Source organism: Rhipicephalus microplus, chromosome 7 (assembly GCF_043290135.1).
Source record: "Rhipicephalus microplus isolate Deutch F79 chromosome 7, USDA_Rmic, whole genome shotgun sequence".
Lineage (NCBI taxonomy): Eukaryota > Metazoa > Arthropoda > Arachnida > Ixodida > Ixodidae > Rhipicephalus > Rhipicephalus microplus.
In genome coordinates, this window is record NC_134706.1 from 96,867,351 (window position 1) to 96,891,017 (window position 23,667).

The 23,667-nt window shown below is 44.3% G+C and overlaps 1 protein-coding gene across 7 annotated transcripts in view; it reads left to right on the top strand.

Annotated features, from left to right (window-relative positions):
* The window catches only part of LOC119179883 (uncharacterized), a 54,169-nt gene extending 40,376 nt beyond the window's left edge, over positions 1-13,793 (top strand). For 6 of the 7 annotated variants that reach the window (XM_075869493.1, XM_075869499.1, XM_075869494.1 and 3 more), the window contains 3 exons: positions 2,234-2,298; positions 7,439-7,531; positions 12,810-13,131. In XM_075869493.1, the coding sequence (XP_075725608.1) occupies positions 2,234-2,298; positions 7,439-7,531; positions 12,810-13,006 (355 nt within the window). In that variant the 3' untranslated portion in view covers positions 13,007-13,131. Of the gene's footprint in view, positions 1-2,233; positions 2,299-7,438; positions 7,532-12,809; positions 13,132-13,577 lie in introns of those variants that run through there. The other variant, XM_075869498.1, reaches the window with a different exon arrangement.
* The last annotated feature ends 9,874 nt before the right edge of the window (positions 13,794-23,667 follow it).

The window sequence follows — 23,667 nt, forward strand, 5'->3', positions numbered from 1 at the left end:
ATTATAACCCAGGGCCTCAAGCATACCATGCCCTGATTTTGTCGCGCAGAACATCTAATAAACGCTTTGTTCACTCGCTTCAGGCGCAAGACTATCGTCTTTCGACAAAATTGGCAGAGAAACATGCACATACGGGGCCGAGTCTGCACAAAAGTTCTTCCTCAAAACAAATTGCTAATCATTCGAAGAGCGTCCTTACATTTCTGAAGGGAATCGTGAGGTAATGCGAATGCATTGACTAGCGTCCAAAACAGCGTTTCACACGTGAGAACCGAGCGTTAAAGAATATTGTTTTATTTATTTTCTTACACCATGCAGTCATTAGCGCCGTTCGCCTCACGTGGCCGTTTTGTCACGAGAAACGTGGTATGCATTTCCAGCTCTAGTAGCCTGCATGCACGGTTAAAAATACTATGAAGGGAACAAAACGAGCAGCGTAATTGGCTAGGTCTTCGCGTTTCACGGCGGTGTCTCGAGCACACGTTCCCGGATGTTCTTGAAAGGCGCCAAGCCAGCGAACGGTCGAATGTGAGGCACGAGTGGACGGGAAAGGGGGACACAGGGAGGGCAGGAAGTGAGCATTGAGAAAATAAGCGGCGAAGCACTGCACTTACTCCCTCTTGTACTCTCTTGCACCACATGCTCTGGTTTCTAGGGGTGAGGATAAGCGCCTGCGCCCACAGCCGATGCCTTGGGAGAGGGAGAAAAGCGTAATAGCAGCATTATAAAGCTCGTGGCGTACTTCACATCTATGTAAAGGATGAAATTGTGATTTAAGCAAAACAGAAAGAATCACAGGAAGTCCTACCCGATTGCAAGGCCGGGGGAAAAATGTGGAAAACATTTTACCATGCTGTAAATGTGTACACGCACAAGATGAGAGTTTAGAATGGACTGAGAAGGCTGACGAGCCAAGAAGCATATCCTTTGGTCCTGATATATGAGCAAGAACACAGCCTGTAAGTGCGTGCGGATGCGCTTGGTGCCCAATTAAAAAGCGTTTCTAGCTCTATACACGGAGCCTACGTTAGTGTAAGACTTGCAGCTAGCTGGCTTGCTCGGATGGGAAAATCGTTATTTTGTATTGGGCGCGTTAGTGGGCTAGGCTACCACCTAGGTGTCGGCTAGCCTTCTAGCGGCTTCTTTGGCCCGCTGGATTGCCCATAGAAGATTGTCCGGGGCTGAACTGAGCAGCACGGATCGCCAACACGCGTGGAGGCGGTCGTTGGAGGCCACGTTCTCGCTTCTGTTGGCTTGAAAAAAAAAATTATCGCTACTGCGCTAAGACTATGTTTGACGAGACCGAGAGGGGCCACCCATGACAACACTTGGGACTACCTTACTACATGTGGTAGGATTATGTTCGACGAGACCCAGAGGGGCCACCCAAGACAACACTTGGGACTAGCTTAATTTATTATCAGGTATAATTTTTCTGTCTGGTTATATTCAATTACCAAAACCGCCACCTCAATAGTCCAATTGAGACGTGACCATTCTTTTTACTAAGCGTTGATAGTCGGTACACTATATTCCTGTTTGCGACACTTCATTACTTCGTAATATGTAATTGTGTTCAGTTATGTAATCACACACTTCAAAGCGCTTTACTAAAGGTTCCAGCTGATGTATATGCTAGGTATGTCAATCGTGTTCTTTTATTTAAAGCAGTCTTGAGGATTTTGAGCTACTATTACATACTTTATGCTTAGAAATGTTCACATGCTTTATTGAAAGTAGAGCCGTTGTTCTTTCCTCTCTGCTTTTTTTACTGCAAGTGTTTTTCGGTGACTGTCTACTAGACAGTAACACTCCGCAACTATTGCTCGAGTTATTTGATTCGCTTTCGAACGGACTGATGAATATATATGCATGCTGGTATAATCCACTCAGCGTATAGGATTTCACAGGCCGCTTTCGCACAGCCCCTTATGAAACCTTATAAGGTAACCAACTTTTTCACTGTGTTCTTTCGTTTCTTCGTTATTTTTTTCTCACTTTCTTCTTTTTTATCGCTCTTTCTTTTTTGCTTTTCGTGCACTGGACCATCTTTATAGCTGCACTACATTCCCAGTGAGAAGAGCTTGCGGCTGATGTTGCACATGTACGAACTGTGGGGTCACCTTTTCACCAGCACGCTAAGCTTACGAGCGGCAATCGCTGCGGCATTCCAAATTATTTTGTGGATACCTGTACAATCTAAAATTTACCCTGAACTTGAACTTTTTTTCAGCAATGCCTTCTATTATGTGCAACACGTGGGGCAGGTGTTACTATTTGTCGCGAGTGCTTTCACGGGTGAGTAAAATATATTTTGTTTACCTAGTGCTTTATGTCACACATGCTACTTAATTGTAAGACGATATTTGATGACTTCAGTTCCCCCTTGAAACATTTTTACAGTAAGCTATTTAAACACATTGGATTAATTAAGAGCATTTCAACATCGTTCATAGTCAGCCTTCATTTATGTGGAGAGTCCGTCCATGCGCTGTGTCCTGGCACAAGAGTTTCCAGGTATCAAAGACATAAATGCTGAACTCTTGAAAAAAGCACAAGCAAGCCAGACGAGCATTGTGACAGTGTAGTATAGAGTCTTTCCCCATAAAGTTCTAAACAGGTTTACAGTGTCAATTCATATTTCATAAATTACATGCATTCCGTATAAATCATAATTTACAAAGCAATCGATGAAGGCAGTAATTGGACTAGGTAAAGAAGTAATCAGAAAAGTTCAAATGATCTCTGGAAACTAGGGAGATCTGGAGATTGCTTGAAGAGGGCGTTGTCCTACATGGGACCTACTACGTCTAAACTTGACGGCCTTGAACGCATACGATAGCTGATAGTATTGCAATGCGAGATCCCAAACCATCGGGAACGACCTAAATATTACATTCACTGCTGAACGGCAATATGTTTTGAAGTCATGCCAGTTCACTGATGCAACTCCGAACACGCGTGAATAAATCTGACAAAGCTACTTCAGCCTTGAAATATCACAGACAACGTTTAGTCCGATATGGTCAATAAAAAACGGGAAATCTACCAAAATCACACTGCAAATAAAATACCCAATATTGCGCGAGGATTCGCAGCAGAAGACGACATGGAGTGAGGAACATTCTCGGTGATATACCTCAATCATTGTGTACCTCAACATTTGTAAAAAAAATTTAAAAGAATAATCGAGTATCACTTTGTAAATTTCTAAGCGTGCTTGGCGAAAGCCTGTGTTTATTAAAATGGTGTTGCTAAGAATGGAACGTGGTGCGTGCGTCTCGCTTCTCGCATGATTGGGCACGCTGGCCAAGCGATGCTACGCTATCAAAACACGAGCGCTATATAGCTCGACGGAAGACGCGAGGAGCATTTGTTGCTGCCGTGTCCCGGCAGGCATGTCATAGTTGAAAAAGTGCAAGGGTCAGAGAAGACGTGTGTGTGTGGAAGCCATTCGATTAACTCGAACGCTGCAACAAGACTGTGCCAACACGCGATCACTGAAATATAACGAAGAGTGTGGGAAGGATGGACGGATAGATGTGACCATGAGTTATTGGGTGACCACTTCCAAATTCACACTTTGCTTTGAAGGGTGAGTTATGGAATTCGATAGCGAAAATTGTATTCTTGCGAGAATTGAAGCCGGCAGCTAACCTTTTGGGATATAATCTTGCGCAACTCTACAAACCGCTGGTGTCAGTCAATACGGGCGCTCCTTGGACATTCTCCGCACCATGTTCTCGCGTTGAGAGCGCAGCCGTGTAATGATGGTTCCATAGATATGGAGAGCGCGTGCGCCAGTGATGACGGCTGCGCACAGTTGCTGCTCGAGCCACCCCCTCGTGTCTTTTCATGCTCGATAAAAGCTTCGATAGCAAGCTTCACGAGAGGCGTGATGGTATTGAAAGTGCTTACTGAGCGACGCAGAAGGGCCGGCTTTTTTGATTTTTGATTAAGTCGCGTTCGTCACTCCGGCTCACGCGCTCTTCGCCGCTGGTAGAACGTGTAATGGCAGGGAGGGAGTTGCTATCTACTATTGCGATAGCAATTATATCGACACTCTCGGCGGGATTTTGGTGAAGACCCGACGTGGGCGTCAGCGTTATATGTGGACATCGGCGTCTATGTCATGCACCGTATTTGTATACGTATCTATTTATAGGAAAACGCCAAACAAAAAAGTCAGAAAAAGAAATCCGGTGCGCTAAATCGAACGTGGGGCCTCCACTTCGTGAATGCGAGACGTTGGTTACTGAGCCACCGAGAGGTACCTCTTCAACGTTCAAATGGCAGGCTATTTATACCTACCAATTACTGCTGTTGGCGGACATCTCGGGGGCGGGCTATCATGTTTTCAGCATAATCAGCGAGATGGCGCAAAGAGCACGCGGCGGCTCTCATCTCTCACGCGTACATTGGCCCACGGAAAGGAGGGGAGTGGACAATCTCTCGAGCACCCCATTCTCCCGGTGGAGAGGATTATACGTCTTTGCTGGCGTTGAGCTTCACTGGAATCATTCTGTTGTAGTTACAGGGCGCACAAAGGTCACTGCACTCGTTGCAAAACCTCCGTTGGCGACAAGGGTGCTTTTTAAACACAGCGAAGTAACAACTGAAAAACTTATTCGCGTACTTCTGTACTTGTGTGTACGTTTCGTGCGTGATTTGCGCGAGAGGAACGCGGGGCACGGTTCGTTCTGCTTGCCATTCTGCGCATGACCTTCCAATTTGCTGCTATCGTGTTCATTGCATCACCTTTGCGGGAAAGCTGCGACTTCTTTCAGCTTCATAAGGCTCGTGACGATAACAGAAATGGCAATGGCAAAAACTCGTGGTAATCTCCTTGAATTATGACCCAAAAATCACCCTCACAATTTTCCGTGGCTTCATATCTAGACGTCACCACGTATTTATAAATGTGCACAATTTGTACACAATGCTTATTATGTACATTTTGATGGACTATATACGTGACAGTAATACGGTATACCGTAGTATCACTTGTTATCATTTTGACATCCGTCTCTCGACCAAGAGGAAACAAGTGCGCCAAAAGTTACTGATTTATATAGGTGCGCCATTCGGTGAGCAGTTTTGAATAAGAAAAACAGCTGCGCCTCGATCAGTCACTTCTGCAAGGAAGGTTAGAGCCATCAGCTTCACTCCTACATAAAAATTTGGCAAGCTAGCTCCTAAAACTACGTAACATCTAGTCATTTACTCACGTTTTACGCAGTTCTATGACTTAAATTCGCAACACTCATTTTGTTAGTACGGAACTTTACACTGGCCTATCCTACACCAGTCGCGTACAGGAAATAATCAGTGAATAGGTCAGTGGTTTTGCTGTCCACACGCACTCAAACATATACATTTTTTTCCGCCTGATTTAGCCATAGCTAATGTTTCAGCATCGGATCTCATATATAAAGTGGCCTTACCTATGATCCTGATAAGGTTGTTCATTAGGCCTTCGACGATGACGTATATAACCGTGCGATGTAGAAACGCGTGGTTTTCAGATGTCCGCGATGAGTTTACACATTTATTTCAATTTATAGCGCGTGAAAATGTCCCACCAGACTCCACATACGTTTGCTGGCCGCTGGCTTGAAAGTTAACTGTGACGATGACAGGATGCTTTGGCGCGTCACTGACAACGCATTGCGTACACTCATTCTGACTCCTTGATTAGTTTATCGCACAATCACCTGCGCGTTCTTGAGACAAAAATAACCCAAGAACACGTCTTTTAGATATATAATTACGTCTTCAGAGCTTTGGATGTGAAGGAGCTCTTTGACTCACGAGCGCAACGCCGCACGTATATACGTCCGTACGAACGTGCCGCAGGTGCTGGAACGGTGCCAAGTAGGCCACGCCGCAATTGCGCGTTGGCGCGTTACGCTTCCCTCGCATGCTTCTCTCGCAGGTGAACGCTGACGTCCCTCTCTCTCTCTCTCACCCGCAGCACGCTTGCTACAGCGCCCGTAGTTGCCGGCTCCTCCGCCTGCTCGATACAAACTTCTCTCTCACTTCACCCTCTACACCACCCGCAGCGGTCGACGGCACATCGCGTGGAAACACCGTTTGGCTCGTTTATCTAGTATGAAACGTGCACAAAGCCGAAGCCATGTTTTATTTTTTTGCGTTTCAACCGGGTCAATGCAATTCAAACCACTGCTGCTTCGCGTCTCGTGAGAGTTCGCTTCGGGGAGATGATTCATAATTTCAACAATCCGCATTTTGACCTACCTCCACGAAAGCCGTCAAAACAGCAGTCATTTTCTATTTCACTCTTATCTAAGGCACAGCCATGGTTATTGACATAAACTTCAATTCATGCCCTACCTTTCTGGGATATATGCGCTATTACGTAAATACTTCCGAATCAATAATGCCCAATGAAACACCCAGTGTACAAATAGAACAAAAGAGGGTTACGTTCTTACAGCAAGATGTGAGGGCACATTAACTACGTTTGGTTGGCACTTGTTGGTGACCTTGCTATTCAAGTTATATTTGGTGTCCGACAGTGCAGTATTTAACGTTAGGGACGAAGCTTCAGAAGCAGTGGGTCTGTTCATGCATGTCTTTTGTGACCGGTTCGTAACTACCTAGTTGTATGACTCACTCAGCAGGTGGTGCTAGTGTGAGTGACATACAGGGGGACGGACATACAGACAGGCACATGAATGGACGCACAGACGAACTGACGCACAGGAGTGCGTAAGGAAGCACGGACAAACGCGCGCACCGATAGTCAGAAGCATGGACGGACAGACAGATAGGAAGACGGGCAGATGAACAGACTCATGGACGAACAGAAGAAGGGATAGATGGACGGTCGGAAGCATACACGGACAGACAGACGTACGCACGCACGGATAGACTCACGGACAAACGGACAGAAGCATGGACGCACGAATGGACGATTGGATGAAAGCACAGACGGATGGAAAGACGGGTGAATGTACGATTGGCCACATTGACAAAAGAATGGTTAACCCCACTGATCATCACTCGCTCCGTGGGTATGCTGTGATTTTGTTCAGTTACATAGGAACGCCGAAAAAGCTCAATGATTATGCCGAACACATATAACCCAACATGCATCGGCTAAAATCCTATACAGGAAGGGAGATTATTTTCAGCCTAAAGCGTAAGAACAAATTAGTACGCCCCTGTCAATCTATACAGTACGTATGAAGAACAGCTAACGCAATTTTTATAGTGTTTAGGCAGTTTGCAAATACTGTGTGCCAAGACTGTTATGCCAGGAAAGCTTCACGTGTTCAATAAATCGTTTTATTTCGTCAAACCATTCACAACAGACCCTCCTCTTCTGTACAGTATATTTAGAGGGACATCTAATAACTCTGGAAGATTTTAAATGAAGATATCACACGCGAGCACTTGCCTATTTATCTTGCAGAGAGACATCACGTGGATCCCCTGGTATCAGGAAGCTACAAAGTACTTTATGCTAACCCAGTATGCTTTGTCGCTGCGACGAACCCACGATCAGGTAAGATCACACATATCATTGGCTCACTGCCCATTCCACTGCCCACTCCACCCCCTAGCACGTGGGTGGAAACATAAGTGGTAGACGAGGCGCAGCTTATACGCTGGCACAGTGGAAAGTTGGCACTGTGCAATGTGGCGCAGTGCAATCTGTAGGGGCTGCGGGGTTTTCGACAAATTGGCTGGTTCTCAGCAACAAATAGAATGCACATGAGAAAGAAAGTCATGGTCGCATTGAAATGAAATATGAATAAAAATAAATATATGTCACAAGTTTTTGAAAGTTTGAGCATGAGATGACGAAAATAAGAGAAAGAAATAGATATAAACGAAGTGATAGTAAAACACAAATCTAGAAACGGAGCATCGCGTATAGCCACGAAGATCATTGCGTAGGGAGGACTTGGAAAACATGGCTCATCTCTCCGTCATAGCTATCGGGGTAGCACGGAATTGAAAGTCCCGCCGCGGCGGTATAGTGGCTAAGGTACTCGGCTGCTGACCCGCAGGTCGCGGGTTCGAATCCCGGCTGCGGCGGCTGCATTTCCGATGGAGGCGGAAATGTTGTAGGCCCGTGTACTCAGATTTGGGTGCACGTTAAAGAACCCCAGGTGGTCGAAATTTCGTCAGTGGTTTTGGGACGTTAAACCCCACATATCAATCAAGCACGGAATTGAAATTTGTCTGCACAAAAGTAATGCTCACTAGGTGGCAATTTGTGTTTGGTGGCAGTAGTAACACTTAACAAGGAAGTACCACCGTTGACGACAAAGGGCGCATTTGCATCCTTAGGCTAACACCCATGATCAAGATTTAACGACTGTGGTAGCCGAAGTTGTTAGGTATAGTTTACACGAGTGAATCCCACGTAGATGGCATAAAAACGCTAATAACGAACACTAGTACTTGACATGCACTTCTTCAACGTGTAGTAAGTTAAGGAGACAAGTGACTGAGTGTGCTCTGCGGAGTAATTGGCTAACTTACGCTAGTGCTCATGTGTGCACTACCACTATGCGTTTCAGCAACACGGGTGGCAGAGGTTGGCCGCTTCAGTCACGAACGCGAACGCATAGCCCAGGTCGTCCTGGCCTTTGTCTCGCTCCTTCAAGGCACTACACTTTCCCGCTGACATAGCTGCCTTTTTGAAGCACTTGAAGAAGAAGAAGAAGGTGTTTAATGAGAAGAAGGAGGAGAGGTTGGTTTGAAAGCGGGTTTCTGGTCTGCTACTCCACACGGGGGTAAGAAAAAAAGGGAAAGAAAGAGGATGGTATGATGAGGGGTGATTGTGGTATAGCACAATGAGTCACTGCACACAATGCCTCGTTCGGTGTAGTACACGCACGAAAGTCTCTACATTATCAGATTCTCTAAAGACGGGAATCTAAACTTGTCTTGCTTAGAAATGCGAGCAGGCCCTTTAAACTGTTTTGAGCATGACTAAGAAATCTTAGCGCCACAGAACGGAAACAAAAGAAAGAAACGTAGACAACACGAGCGCTATCTACACGTTCCCAAGCACCCAAACGTTTCTCTTCTGAAAAGGGTAGGTAGTCTAGGTCATTTGTGAGGCACTTAAAAGATTGTCTTTCAACTGCGTATAGAGGGCACACACACCGAATGTGATTAATAGTTTCTGGCGTGTTACACAAGTTACAAATATGATTTTGCTCTTGTCATATCGTGCATAAGTATCGTCGCGTATATGCAACACCCAGCCGCAGTCTATGTAGTAGCGTTTCTTGGTCTCTCCTTCGTCGGAACGGAAGGCGGAAAACACGACAAGAGTCAAGCCTGCGGATGCGCTTGTGGCGATAATCCAGATCATTTCATAGTCTTTGTATAGATGTCTTCATACCTTTGACAGCAAGGCGTTGATGTCGTATCGGAAAAAGTGAATCGATATCATATCACCAATAGTGTGCACCATTTTCACTTCTGCATCAGCTTGTTCATTCCCAGCTATGCCACAAGAACTGAGAATTCATTGCAACGCAACGGTATGTCCGGATTGAAATGCCTCATCGAACATATTCATTATGTCACACACCAGAGGACTGTATGCAGTGTCTTGTTTCATGTACTTTCTAATTAGCTGAAGGGCCAGCTTGGAGTCGGAAAATAATGTTCATTTTGCTGGATTCTGGTGTCAAATGTAGCACGCAGCTTGTCGGATGCCGGTCAGCTCAGTGGCAGTAGATGATGTCGGGTGTGCTATTTTGAAGCGTTGAGTGGTTCCCATTTGAGGCACAGTGAGAGCTGCTGCTGAGGAGGTCTGCGTGACAGATCCATCTGAAAAATGTGTACTGTTTATCCGCATATATAGTTAATATACGACAAAGTGAAATGCTTAATACCAGCAGTTGGTATTTTTGACGTTTTGTTATTACTGGGATCACAAGTCGCACGATCTGCTAAGGAATTGTCCAGAGTGGTATGTCGGAGATAAAATGCGGTGCATAAGCACTTATTGCAGCAGTGGTATATGGCGCTGCTCTGAAACGGGTCTGAAACGGCACTACTCTGAAAAAGGGCCAATACACGCTAACGCGCAATGAAAGACGAAGAACGTAACTGAATTCAGGGTAACTCCAGGGTGATGGGACATCCAGTGTATTTTGTTGGTGTCACACTACTTTAACCATGGCCTCCAAGAATACAAATTTTGTAAGCTATGCTTTTACTGGTTCACCGCTGAGCCTTGCTCGAACGACGCTAATAATTTCAATACCACATTGCTTAGGTACACTGCTAAAACTGAGGGCACCGCATCACATGGCCTATTTCCTCCAGCAGAAAACATTGTTAAAGAGAGCATATACGAGAGATATAAGACGCGTTTGTGATGTATTGTGCGTCTGCTTCGGTAGCGTGGTCGGCAGTGCCACGGGCACCGTTCGTCGCTGTCCGATATATCCTATAGGTTCCATTCCTGTTGGCGGAACTTATTTCTTATGCTTATTTTCCTTTCTAATTCAATATCGTTCATTTCATCAATGTCACATCCGTGACGGAAGAACGTCACTGGAACTTGGTGGAGCCTGGCATAATACACTGTTGTTTTGAGATAGAATTGAATCTGAGATTTAGGAAGTGTCAAGAAGGGTGTGAAGTATAGCAAAAACATCTCTATAGTAGGAAAGAGCGAGGGGTGAGATAGACTATTTAGGCTGAGGAGAAGGGCGAGATGGAGAGGCAAGACTGAAAGTATCGAACATCAAGAGGCGGGAGGCGGAAGTAGCGGTCGGGAAAAGGGAAACAAGAAGGAGAATGCCACGAGCACAGTAGTTTCCTCAGTATTCGCCTCACTAGTGCGCATAGGTGCCCCAATTTCTTTAGGCGGCACTGGTAAGTTCAAGGCAAGCAGCATAATCTAGTAGTGACATTTGAACTATTTTGCGTCGACATGCATATGACGTGCTTTAGAATCATGCTTTATGATGTGCGTCCTAAAGATAAAAGAAATTGTGGATGGGGCACCACAGTCTGATACAAGAGCACCTTAGTCATAATACTATCGTGATACAACATGAGCAATACCGGAAAAATTCAAAACTGCCTCGCCGATTGCGCGACTGTGCCTAAGGCTGTGGGGTCAGCTACGTCTTGAAGTCATGAAGCTCTAAGCACACAAGGCAAATGTCTTCCTATTGTTAATGCACAGTAATGGTTCACCGTCATCCCTCGCAGTGAGAAGTGTCTACACTGCCATTCTCATCTTATAATTGTAGCCTTCTGGCCCTGAGAGAACTGTAGAGTAGGCATTGTCGAATCTACGTCTCGTTATTTCAAGTGCGAAAAGAAACTAGAAACAACAACGCCCAAGGCCAATTCGTCGCCCTGCTAAGCAATGCTAAAATTGCGGTAGCAAATCGGAACAGCCAAGTGGTGGCCCTGATGATATTCAGAGAAACTATCGCATGTTTTGAAAACAGGCACTTACGACGGCATGCTCAATGAATTAAATACTCAGCCATGAATATCGATGCTCAGTGCTGGTCTCGAAAGCTTGCGCTTTCTTTCAAGTGCAGCGAGCCCGTAAGATTGTGCATTCACGAGCACTGAAGGCTTGGTTTATAATGTGGGTATACGAATGGTTCTGCACACAGTACTATACGACGTCCTTTTACAGGAATTCCAGTAGACCGTGCAAGAACGTGACTTAGTTGCACCATAGTTTTTGTCACGCAGCATCAATATCGAGAAGCTGTCCGTTCACTTTCTGTTTTCCATGACTGCCGCTGTGGCGCACGTGGCTAGGCACCGTTTCTTTGTCACCCAGTCTAGCCTTGGCTAGCACGCCAGCTGGGTCGTTTGGGCGTGTGCTTCAGTACAAGTGACGTTCTGAAAGTGGCAACTGAGCAGACTTAGCTACATGACAAGCTGCACAGCACATGCTGTTAAACGGCAATGTGTAATTACACGAACGCGAGATCTGAAGCGGAGGCAAAGCCCCTGCTGAAACACCGAATGAAAAGCAGATGACAGATTTATGTCCAGCAATATGGACCATTTACTAGTGTGGCGCTGGGGAAGGGGAAGCGCTGGGTGTAACGCTACGAAAGCGTTCTTCAAAAAAAAAAGTTACTGAGCAATGCCTGATTTTTCGCTAATTGCAATTCAGGCGCTTAGTGCAGACAACAACCTTGGCAACAACGCAATTATCTTCAATTGAGCGGCTGAATTTTTTCGCGAGACACTGTTGTGTATCCTTTGAAAATGTATGGGGTGATTTTGAAAAGGTTATTGTAGCGTAACGGTAAGTTATTCGCTAATTGCACTCTAGAGGCATGAATGGTAAGACAAGTTGTCTTTGTGTTTGAAATATTGTGGGATTATGCTGGGTGGATTTTTTTTTTCTGAAAAGATTACCGAAATCGATAGTACAGGAAAGGAGCTATACAGGGATAAACGAATCACCTGTCGGTATATCGATGAGACAGTGGATGTTGATCATGGTGAGACATCAGCAAATGTCTGCAGAGGTGTTGTACATTATGATTCACAGCATTACGATCTGTACGTCACTTCATGTGAAAAACGGTGAACTAAAAGCGATGTTCACTATTACTGGGAATGAGTGCGTTCCAGCGAAAATTACCGAACACGTAATGCTGGGCGCTATCTAACATATTTTTGTCTGCGCTTCACCAGTAATTGTACGCTGATAAAAAGACTTTTGCACCTCGAGACGCTATCAATAATTCTTTGAATTGTGAAACCTTTGAATTAAATAATTTGATTTTGATATTTATATGCTGGCGTCTGTTTCATTGCAGGCAAAGAAGCCTGCTTACTTTGGAGGCTAGCACGCCCAAGGCAGCATGAGAGATATTCATGCAGGGCGGCATTCAACATTTACTGTAGCAGTTACACCGGACATAGGGTTTTTTACACCAGAGAACTATGTGCTACCAGAAATGCTATACGAAGGCCAAACGGTGTACTACAGTCTCTAGGAAAAGGTCCGGAGTGATTAATACACATTTTCTTCTGCAATAACGGGACCCTGCTAGTCCCCGTTAAGTGAATATAAAATACAAAAATGTAATAAATGCCACGAAATTCGGGCATTATAATATATTTCTATAGAAAACTGCATCCTGTATAAATCTCATGCTTTAGACAACACATCGTATCATGCGTAGGAGTTGTGAAATTACGTACCATGTACTCTTTCCTAGGCAACAGGCTGAATTATATTATGTTAGAGACCACCCGGAACCCATATTTAAACGAGCGAGTGAATATTCACTGGCCTCGCAACATTCATGTCGGCTGTGGTCCGATATGCTGTCCCAGACTTTAAAAAAAGATTTATGATGAGTGCGCTGGTACGAAAATATTCCTAATTTTGTCAACAACTCCTCGGCCATTACTCTATCGTTATTTTTATTTAAGTGCACACCCTGTGCTAAAATAGGAAAATTACTGAGCACTGAAGAATGTCCACCTAGTCGAACATCACGATGCGCTCATAAAAGCTACAACGTACTACACGTGCTAGAACGCCTGTTTGCCTACCTTCACCAATCTTCGCTTTCTAGACGTGACTTCAACTTTCAACGAGAGCAAATGTGACAGCAGAAGTTGCACAGGCAAGAAATGCATGACAATCGAACGTCTCGAAAGCAAGTGTTTCTACAACCAGCAGACTAGACACTAGACATTTAGTTGCAGCATGGCCGATTCTGAATACTTGTTCCATGATCTATGCCACTGAAAAGCATCTCTTTTCTACAATAAACAGTTTCACTATTTAATTGGTATGTCAATTTTTGCGAGTGGCAATATGACGCCTAACTTCGCACCTATACAGAGCAACACGCATCCGCATCGGGCGCACAAAGTTTTTTCTTTAGTAATGTAAATGTGCTACAGTAAGTATAAATTGTTCAACTAAACAGCTTAGTAGAGAGTTTTAGTACTGCGTACGCTGCGTGCGTGGCGGCGTTGCGTAAGTAAGGACGCCACGTTCTGCGTAGTGCGCATGCACAGACCACAACGCGCACGTATCGCGTTACGTACGCAGCCGCTACGTACGCACGCATGAGATGCGTGCGTGCGTACGTATGAGCTGATCGCGCCGCTCTCGAACAAGTTCGCGACAGCGCGAGACTTCGTTTTGCAAAATGGCGGCATCGAAGGCGAGCACCGACCGGCTCTGTGGCTTAAAATAGTGCCATAATCTGGCTATAACTCTTGGATTGGCTCACATTGGCTGTCAACAACACGTGCTTCTGTTTTGATATACCAGATGGCGCAACACGCTTGTTACGTACGCGGGTACTACGGCGTACTAAAAGCCGATTAGTGACAAACGACGCCACGTAACGCAAGGCCCTTGCGTGATGCGTACGTAGCACCATTCCGCAGTACTAAAACTCTCTATTAACGCACCATTGTGTCACTGCAAATTGACAGGGCACTCTAGACAGCTACGCAGAGGCAAGGAAATCAGAAGATGAAGCCTTATAAAAAAATTGTTTACGAACGTGAATGTCCCCGGTTTCATGTTAGAACTACAAGCCAGCCATTTGTTCACTCTTATGCAGTCGTAAATTTGCTGCTATTGTATTTATGTCGGCTTTATCAGTGTACTCCTATATTAAAACTTCAAAACATAAAAATACAGCCAAATCTTATTGCTTCTGCTTAGGTGTAAAGCAAGCTGCATGGACAATTAGCTTTATTCTTAGCTTTTTAAGAACGTACGTGTGTCAATCAGTTGTACGTGTACGTGTCCATAGACGTACAACTGAGAACGTACACCTGGAGAATGTACCTGCGTCAATCAGTCTTTACAGCTAAACGCAATATCTGGGCTTTTCCCAACATCGTGTAGGGGGCACTGCAGTGGGAGACTGCGCTACTGAGCTGAAAAATTCAAGACCAGCCACTAGTGATCTGTCAAGCAGAACATGCCGGTATGGCCCAAGGACCCCTAGCTGCCATCTTGGAGAAAAATATATTTACTCTGAAGCCTGTCCTTTGGAATAAAGTTGTTTCTCTCTCTCTCTCTAGTGGTTGGCACCTACTGCACCAGGGGCCCAGAAAGTGTGGCTCTGGTTTTTTTTAATAAACTCACGGAAATATTTTTCTTCATCTTTCTGACAGTAAAGCCGCTTTGAAATTTAGTAATCGTTCTCTGTCTCTGCGCATGTGGGAAAAATAGTTCTCCATTCTGAATGGTAGATACATTAAAAGGGTATAAAACCGTTTTTCTGATGCTTAATTGCAAAATCGATAATAAGAACTCGGTCTAAAATTCTTGTATGAAAACATATTGTCCTCCGTGTAGCACTACAATACTTTGCAGGAAACGGAGAACAGAAAACACAAACACAGACGGCTGAGGTTCTGGTACCGTCACTGGAATTGCAAGGGCTTCACAAATTAAATTCAACGGTATGGAGAATGAACGACTAAAAATGCAGAAATGCCACACGTTTCAAATATTATTTTGGAGTGTGTTCACCAAAAATGATGTCCCTACAATGGTACCATGTCCCAGCTAATTTTCATGCAGACGGGTTCATGGTACTGCAGAAGGCCTTTTTGAAATGAAGCGGATATTAAACGCGGCAAGATGTGTTGGCCAAGGCGGTCTTTTTCAGGCATTCTTCAAGTGCTGTGTTCCCAATCTGTTACCGAGTAAAGTTCGAATGAAGTCTGGTGCTATAGCAGATGATTCAGAACATCAAAACAACAATATACAGAAAATGTGAGCTGCTACAGAACTATCAACTGGAAAGCATGAATTAGCAGCTTTGCTTGAAAGGTCAGGACAAGTAGGTGTGCTTTTTTTTACACTTGTTAAGTTATTTCACAAAATTTCACATGAAGCATTTATTTGCAAAACGCGAGGCATTAGATTCCTTCAATACCTTCTAGAACACTGCGTACCTGCATTCTCGTCCACACTTTGCCGATTGAGGACAGACATTGCAACCATTAGAATGGCTGTATTATCTTATGTTTCACCAGATAGAATGCCTTTTTCGCCGCAGTTTCGTCTTTTTTAAATGAGAGTATTATTGCTAGATTCATTATTCATTACAGTGCTTGTGAATGACCACATTGTTCTCAAACAAGTTATTTCAGTGGAAAAACAAAATATTCCGAAAAGCACTCTGCGCAGTAAAACAGTAACGCCAATATTCTCACAGTGGAGTGAACGTCGTAACAACAGTGCTTTCGCGGGTTTCAGGCAAGCTACACGTGTTCGCTGTCAATAAGTTGAACTCCCTCTTGAACAAAACATAAATACTTGTTCCTTCTTCCTAAAACGCAAGACAAATATTGCACCGTTTATTATAATATTTCTAACCTACTGCACACTCATTACACCAAGGGTACATACACTCTAAGCCGAAAAAGACTAAAGTGGGGTATGCCATTGGTCCTTTAGGGGTCTAAATGCGCTGCCACAGATTTTGAACCAATTTTGGACTAACTGCGGGAGTGACTGCAGGGGCTCAACTGTTATCCCAAGCACTTACTCCACTTGGTTTAAATGTTGGCCCCAGTAGAATGCTCCAGTGGGACTAACAGTTGAACCATCTGGACCATTAGCAAAAAAAAAAATGGCGGCACTGCGTTTGTGCAGTATACTTTATGTTTATTCCAATTTAATCAGCACTGAAGATCATAGTATGTTATTCATGCAATACACACACACACATACATATGCACTATTATTTCAAAGTAAAACACCGTAAACACCGACTGCCCGCGCTGTACTGAATACAGAGAACAGACTCTCGGGTATATATAGCACAGTATTTTGACCTCCCATCTGGTGCCAGTGGGCGACTTTTACTCGGCTTAAGAAAACAATAAATATTGACACCGTAACGCGAAAATTTACATGGTCTTATTCGTAGCACTGATGCGCATCGATCTTTTAATATGGATCCATCTAATCTTCAACATGCCTCCAGCCCGAGAATACGAATTATCAGCTGGTATTCGATCATATCGGCCAAACCAGCGTTTTCAGTGCTGGCGCACGAGTCCGCAAACACAAACATAGCAGCGGCGCTTGTGCGAAAAAGCCGGCGAAGCAGCCAGGTGCCCCGCCGATGCCATACCGGGTCGGCCTTGCCGACGGCGTCGCTAGGCTTACGACGAGTACGGCTAAACGACCGCCGGCGATCGCAACATGCGACTCGCGTGGAATTTTCGTCGTCGTTATTTTATAGTCACAAATAAACAATAGGTAAGTGCCCCATGTTCGCTGTGTCTTACCGAGTGATGTAGATATCTGCATACTTACAGCGACGAGACCGTTCGCAGGCACGGTTCTTTCATCGTGCTGGTAAGGCACAACCTGTGTACCGCTGGCCGCACGATTAGTCTATCCGCGTTCGCCTACACGTTGGATTTTTGATAACGATTGTCGCATAGATAAAAAGACATAAGTTTGCCTGAGCTACTATTTTTGTGAACTCGTACGCGACGTTTCCTTCGCTTGTGCCGGCAATGCACTCACACCGGCAGCCCGCTTGATACCGATGACGTACGAAGCCTACTTTTCCTATATATCGCTTTGAACTTGTGGTCACTCTGTGGGTACACGACCGCTGATGAACAGCTTACCTTTATTAGCATTGTCAGTGTTCGCCGTAGTTCGAACTTATTCAGCACATTGAAGCGAGTTATCCGCATTGCCCGTGTTCGGCGATTTTCACTTGGTTTCGGCTCGCCCGTGCCGGCATGGTGGAAACGCGAGGGCGCTTGCTGTGTGCACTGACTGCGTGTTGTACTACTTGCCTCTAATGACATCTTCTGTTTGTTTTGTATTACTTCGCTTTCACAGTGGCGTATAGCCTATATAACTTGTTTTCATGATCGCCGACCACGCCGAGCATTGCAGTGCAGCATCAACAGGAGGCGATCGCGGCGCAGTTGCCCTCCCCGTTGGTCCCTTCATTGCCGGGCGTTTGCGCAAGACACGCATTGTCACACATTTAGTCCCTGTTGGACGAACCGTTCGTCCATTGGTTTAACGACTGCAGTTAGTCCAACTTTGCCGAATTTCGGCTTAGAGTGTAATGTGTTTCACATATCGCACCGCTCACAATTAGAGATATCGACCAGATCCAAAGCTTTCAAAGAGAAGCGTTTACTTCATATCCAGAAAATACAAGTGGAACGAAGATACACATTGATAGTAATAAACATAATACATTTCAGACATGCATAAAAATGGAACGTTAATCATTACTACACAAAGTTCTTGCTGTAAGACTAATAGGGCGACTGCAGTTTGGTTACTAAAAGCGTCACAAAAAACACGTCTTACCTAGGCACGCCCACAAACGTAAACTTTTCCAGAACAATGGCTCTTCAGTTTCTTGGCAAAAACAATATCACAATGCGTGAGCTTTTCCTACAGCTGCAACCTGATAAAAATACTTAGCTTTTCATTGCAGTGTTTCTTCGAATTCTTCAGTGTGTGCACAATGCATTCGTAATGTATTGTCAGCCTTGGTGACTCACCTGCCATAAGATCTTTATTGCGAATCTATCTATCTATCTATCTATCTATCTATCTATCTATCTATCTATCTATCTATCTATCTATCTATCTATCTATCTATCTATCTATCTATCTATCTATCCATCTATCTATCTATCTATCTATCTATCTATCTATCTATCTATCTATCTATCTATCTATCTATCTATCTATCTATCTATCTATCTATCTATCTATCTATCTATCTATCTATCTATCTATCTATCTATCTATCTATCTATCTATCTATCTATCTATCTATCTATCTATCTATCTATCTATCTATTCAACCACCTGCTTCTACTTGGCCTCGCCGCGGTGGTCTAGTGGCTAAGGTACTCGGCTGCTGACCCGCAGGTAGCGGGTTCGAATCCCGGCTGCGGCTGCTGCATTTCCGATGGAGGCGGAATTGTTGTATGCCCGTGTGCTCAGAATTGGGTGCACGTTAAAGAACCCCAGGTGGTCGAAATTTCCGGAGCCCTCCAGTACGGCGTCTCTCATAATCATATGGTGGTTTTGGGACGTTAAACCCCACATATCTATCTATCTGCTTCTACTTGCTATCGTCACTTCTTTAAAATGGTATGTGCATAAACTAACGCTAGAGGATGCAAACGTTCAGCCTTCATTATAGAAAGGCAATGCTTCAAAAGGCACGCAAACCTATTCGATATGCAGTGAAACCAATACTCCCAGTGACATGAATTTAAGAACTGCATGCCACGGTGCTCGATGTGCAGGTAAGCGCCACACATATATCACTGTCTAATTGAAGCTAGGAATGGCAAAAATAGATATCAAAAACATTGTAACGCGCTCTGCGTAGGTCAACCTAAAAATCAATATGTTGTTACTACTGCATGAGATAAACTGACCGAGGCGGGTAAACGACTGTCAGCCACAAACCACGAGTACAGTTAGTAAAGAGCCCTGTTACATCCACAGTGGAGGTGATCTTCGTCTTCAAATCAGATGCTCAAATGGTGCTTGTATGTTATCAATGGTGGCTGCAGTATTAAACAAATCAGGTCTTGAGGGTAAAGAACACTACATATATACCAGTATACTATGCTCGGTATGATATAATCTTCCAAGCAAGAACAGAAATGCACCCGTGAACGCAGCTTCTACTTCCTGTCTGTAACTTTTACATTTGTGCTGTAACGTGAGCGCCGACTTCACACCAGAACATTTGCTACTTTTTAGGCACGAGTATTCGACATGCCCTGTCCATGTAGCGACTTCCCACTCAAACATTCTGATCTGACTGCATCATCATCATCATCGTCATCATCATCATCAGCCTGACTACGTCCACTGCAGGACAAAGGCCTCTCCCATGTTCCGCCAGTTAACCCGGTCCTGTGCTTGCTGCTGCCAATTTATACCCGCAAACTTCCTAATCTCATCTGCCCACATAACCTTCTGTCTCCCCCTAACCCGCTTCCCTTCTCTGGAAATCCAGTTAGTTATCCTTAATGACCAGCGGTTATCCTGTCTACGCGCTACATGCCCGGCCCAGGTCCATATCCCCTTCTTTATTTCAACTATGATATTCTTAACCCCCGTTTGTCCCCTAATCCACTCTGCTCTCTTCTTGTCTCTTAAGGTTACACCTACCATTTTTCTTTCCATTGCTCGCTGCGTCGTCCTCAATTTAAGCTTAACCCTCTTTGTAAGTCTCCAGGTTTCTGCTCCGTAGCTAAGTACCGGCAAGATACAGCTGGTATATACCTTCCTCTTGAGGGATAGTGGCAGTCTAGCTGTCATAATTTGAGAGTGCTTGCCGACTGTACTCCACCCCATTCTTATTCTTCTAGTTACTTCAATTTCGTGGTTAGGCTCTGCGGTTATTACCTGCCCTAAGCAGACATAGTCTTTTACAACTTCAAGTGCACTATTATCTATCTCGAAGCGCTGCTCCTTTCCGAGGTTGTTGTACATTACTTTTGTTTTCTGTAGATTAATTTTAAGACCCACCTTTCTGCTCTCCTTGTCTAACTCCGTAATCATGAGTTGCAATTCGCCCCCTGAGTTACTGAGCAATGCAATGTCATCGGCGAAGCGCAGGTTACTAAGGTATTCTTCATTAACTCTTATTCCTAACTGTTCTCATTCTAGGCTTCTGAAAACCTTCTGTAAGCACGAGGTAAATAGCATTGGGGAGATTGTGTCTCCTGCCTTACACCCTTCTTGATTGGTATTCTGTTGCTTTCTTTATGGAGCACTACGGTAGCAGTTGATCCCCTGTAGATTTCTTCCAGAATGTTTATATATACTTCATTTACGTTCGGATTCCGCAGTGTTTGCATGACGGCTGATATTTCTACTGAATCAAACGCCTTCTCGTAATCTATGAAGGCTATGTATAGTGGTTGGTTATACTCTGAGCATTTCTCTATTACCTGATTGATAGTATGAATGTGGTCAATTGTTGAGTAGCCTGTTCGAAATCTTGCTTGTTCCTTTGGTTGATTGAATTCTAATGTTTTCTTTACTCTGTTAGCAATTACCTTTGTAAATAGCTTGTATACTACAGAGAGCAAGCTGATCGGCCTTTTATTCTTCAAGTCCTTGTCATCTCCTTTCTTATGTATTAAGATGATGTTTTACCTATCCTATTCATATTGGTAGTTATTTTTCCTTCTTTGTCCCTTAGTGCATACATCCGATTTTTGCCTATCGCAAGCTTCCTCTTCACTGCTTTGACGCTTCCTCCCTTTTTCAGAGCGTGTTCAACTCTCTCCATGTTATACCTTTTTACATCGCATGCTTTACGCCTATTAATCAACTTTGAAAGCTCTGCCAGTTCTATTTTGTCTGTTGTGCTTGACAATTTCATGCTTTGACGCTTCTTAATTAGGTTCTTCGTTTCCTGGAAAAGCTTTCCAGTGTCCTCTCTAACTACCCTGCCTCCAACTTCCACTGCACACTCCGTAATGATACTCGTTAGATTATCATTTGTTGTATCTACGCTAAGGTTGGTTTGCTCACTAAGAGCCGAGTACCTGTTCTGCAGCGACACTCTGAATTCCTGTACTTTATCTCTCAGTGATAGCTCATTGATTGGCTTCTTGCGTATCAGTTTCTGTCGTTCCTCCTTCAAGTCTAGGCGAATTCGAGACCGTACCATTTTATGGTCACTGCATCGTACCTTGCCAACCACTTCCACATCCTGCACGATTCCTGGGTGTGCAGTCATTATAAAGTCTATTTCGTTCTTATTTTCACCATTAGGGCTCCTCCATGTCCACTTGCGGTTTTCTCGTTTTCGGTAGAAAGTATCCAAAATCCGCAAATTATTGCGTTCTGCGAATTCTACTAGTAGCTCTCCTCTGGCGTTTCTAGTGCCGATGCCATAATCTCCTACTGCCTGGTCTCCAGCCTGCTTCTTCCCTACCTTTGCATTAAAGTCGCCCATCACTATAGAATACTGTGTTTTCACCTTACTCATTGCCGATTCCACGTCTTCATAGAAGCTTTCAACTGAAGCGTCATCATGGCTGGATGTAGGCGCGTAAGCCTGTACTGCCTTCATCTTGTATCTTTTATTCAGTTAATTTACAATACCTACCACCCTTTCATTAATGCTATAGTATTCCTCTATGTTGCCAGCTATGTTTCTGTGAATTAGGAACCCCACTCCCAGTTCTCTTTTGTCTGCCAAGCCCCGATAGCAAAGGACGTGCCCATTCTGTAGCACAGTATAGGCCTCATCTGTCCTCCTAACCTCACAGAGCCCTATTATATCCCATTAACACCCTCTAGCTCCTCGAATAGTACAGCTAGACTTCCCTCACTAGATAAGGTTCTAGCGTTAAACGTTGCCAAGTTCAAGTTCCAAAGGCGGCTTGTAGTCCAGAGATTCTTAGCACCCTCTGCTGCGTTGCAGATCTGACCGCCGCCATGGTCAGTTGCTTCGCAGCTGCTGGGAACTGAGGGCCGTGAGTTATTTGACGTATGCATGTGGGAGGTAGTGGCCAGATACTGCACCAGGGTGGCCAATCCTTCTCTGGTGAGGGAGTGCGTTCCCGGCGGTGGCTACCGGTGAGGCCGCACCTCAGGCCTCTTAATGCAGTTCCATCAACATAAGGATTTTTTTTCTGGTTGAGAACTGCGCATCACCTTTGCCTAAATTTTCCCAACTGGATTGTGTTTTAGGAGCGAAGATCCTTAAATAGGACGTGGGATGAGCATCTCGTCGTAATCGTATGTCGCCAGATCTCTTTAGTTATTGAACCGGCCGTAGAGGGTGGTACTTGTACATATAAGAAAATGCAGATGCGCTGAAAATGTAAATCATACAATACTAGAGGACGTTACTTGTACGATAAATAATAAAATCACAGCACCAGAAGGTGTTGTGGGCAAAAATTGAAAGAATAGAAAAATGAGCAGCCAGTTTTATATGCGATAGATACCGACGCACTCTCTCAGTCACAGCTTTGTTAAAGTCCTGTGAGCTTGAGTCTTTGGAATATCGCAGGCGGAAACATCGCCTCGAATTTCTTTTTAAGATTATAAGCGGGAAACAAAAATAAATAGGAATTTATATCTTCAGCACCCTGGAAGGCGATGTGATCGTCTTAATAATAGTAGAGCAATTCAACCTTATTTCACACGCACAAATGTTTTCCGCCACCCCTTTTTCCCCGACGCAATAGATATGTTGAATAGTTTACCCATTGCGGTTGTGTAACAAACAACATCAGTGAATTTTCAAAATGTATTAGACAGTTTTCTTCGTAGTGATGCGTGCTAAACTCTGTTGTGAGCATTCATTCGTTGATTTTTATGCGTATTGTCACTGTTGTTTGTTTCTTATTTTTCTGTTGTTGGTTATTCATTTCGAATTTATATGTACTTTCGAATTTTTCTTTTTTGTGCTAACATTATGTACTTTGCGACACCCTCTCTGTAATGACGCCGTTCACGGGGTTGACAGTGTCAAATAAATAAATAAAATAAATAAAATAAATATGCATGGAGTGAATGATGACGAGTGGGGCGAAGCGTCCTTCAGTCCGTCTGCGCTTCAGTGCGTCTGTTCATTCGTGCATCCGTCCATCCGTGCATCCATCCGTACATCCGTGCATCCACCCGTTCATTCGTGC